The 1,010-nt window shown below is 38.6% G+C and overlaps 1 protein-coding gene across 1 annotated transcript; it reads left to right on the top strand.

The window, feature by feature from the left end:
* Positions 1-63: 63 nt before the first annotated feature.
* On the top strand, positions 64-733 carry LOC9298236. Its single transcript, XM_021017871.1, has 2 exons — positions 64-381; positions 476-733. The coding sequence occupies exons 1-2, from the start codon at positions 64-66 to the stop codon at positions 716-718; spliced, it is 561 nt and encodes a 186-aa protein (XP_020873530.1). The 3' UTR covers positions 719-733.
* The last annotated feature ends 277 nt before the right edge of the window (positions 734-1,010 follow it).

The raw sequence follows: 1,010 nt of genomic DNA, 5'->3' as shown, positions 1-1,010 counted from the left end.
TTTCGGGGATCAATTCTGAAAGAACTGCGCCTTTCGTGTTTTTGTGTTTCTTATGGTGCAACTATGAGCGAAATTGAGTTAGAGCTCTACAAGTTGATGCATGATATCGAGTTGATTGAGGACGAACAGAGGCTGAATGTTTCTGAAACAGATTATTTGTGGGGTAAAGCTGCCTTGAAAATAAGAGAGGGACTGCGTTTTTCTCAGGATGCATATTATGGTGGTGAAGCTGGTTTGGTGGAAAATCTCCAGCAGATTCTTTTCAAAGAGAATCTTTGGATTGATCCCAAAATATGTGCTCAAACTCTTTTGTATTTTCCCTATCAACGAACTGCAGAGGTATCGGATAACTCTTACATATCTGATGATCCAGTAAGCGAGGTACCCGCGTGTTTAATTTTAATTTCCAGTTAAAAGTTCTTGTATTTGCATTTTCAAACAACGTTCAAAGTAATCATCCCTCCTCCCTGTGTAGAAATGCTCACCTGTTATTGAACGGTATGATCCGGCTTACATCCTGCCATTCTCAATACACTCATTGTCCATGGGATGTATTGAACCTGTAAAATTCGCCAGTTCAGGCTTGCTTGCAGTTGCGTTAGCGAGCACGTCTTCAGCAGATCTTGGGATGAGAAAATTGGGCTATGAAACTCTTGGGATATTTGTGCATGCCCTTAAGGTAATAATTATTTTGTGTTTTTCTTATCTGTATGCATAGCCTGTTTTGATACTCAAAGTCTCCTCAGAATCTCTAAGATATTATCATTCCTTCAGTAGTAACTGGTAGTTTCAGTAATTTAAATGGTACACAAAATGGGAAAGGATATTAAAAAGGGGAATATTTGGGTATACCCTATCTGAACAGAGGACTTGTAATTGCAACTAGCTAGCAAAAGTATTTAAGTTTTTGGAGTTATGGGTCCTTAGCCTACCAATCCTTTTGCTTCTTTAATTAATTGGTTTTGCAAAGGCTCACTATGTCATTGTTGTCGATATTCCATGCTTCTGTG

Source organism: Arabidopsis lyrata (assembly GCF_000004255.2).
Source record: "Arabidopsis lyrata subsp. lyrata unplaced genomic scaffold ARALYscaffold_1048, whole genome shotgun sequence".
Lineage (NCBI taxonomy): Eukaryota > Viridiplantae > Streptophyta > Magnoliopsida > Brassicales > Brassicaceae > Arabidopsis > Arabidopsis lyrata.
The sequence above is the reverse complement of the archived record's forward strand: the minus strand, read 5'-3'. Positions and strand labels throughout refer to the sequence as shown.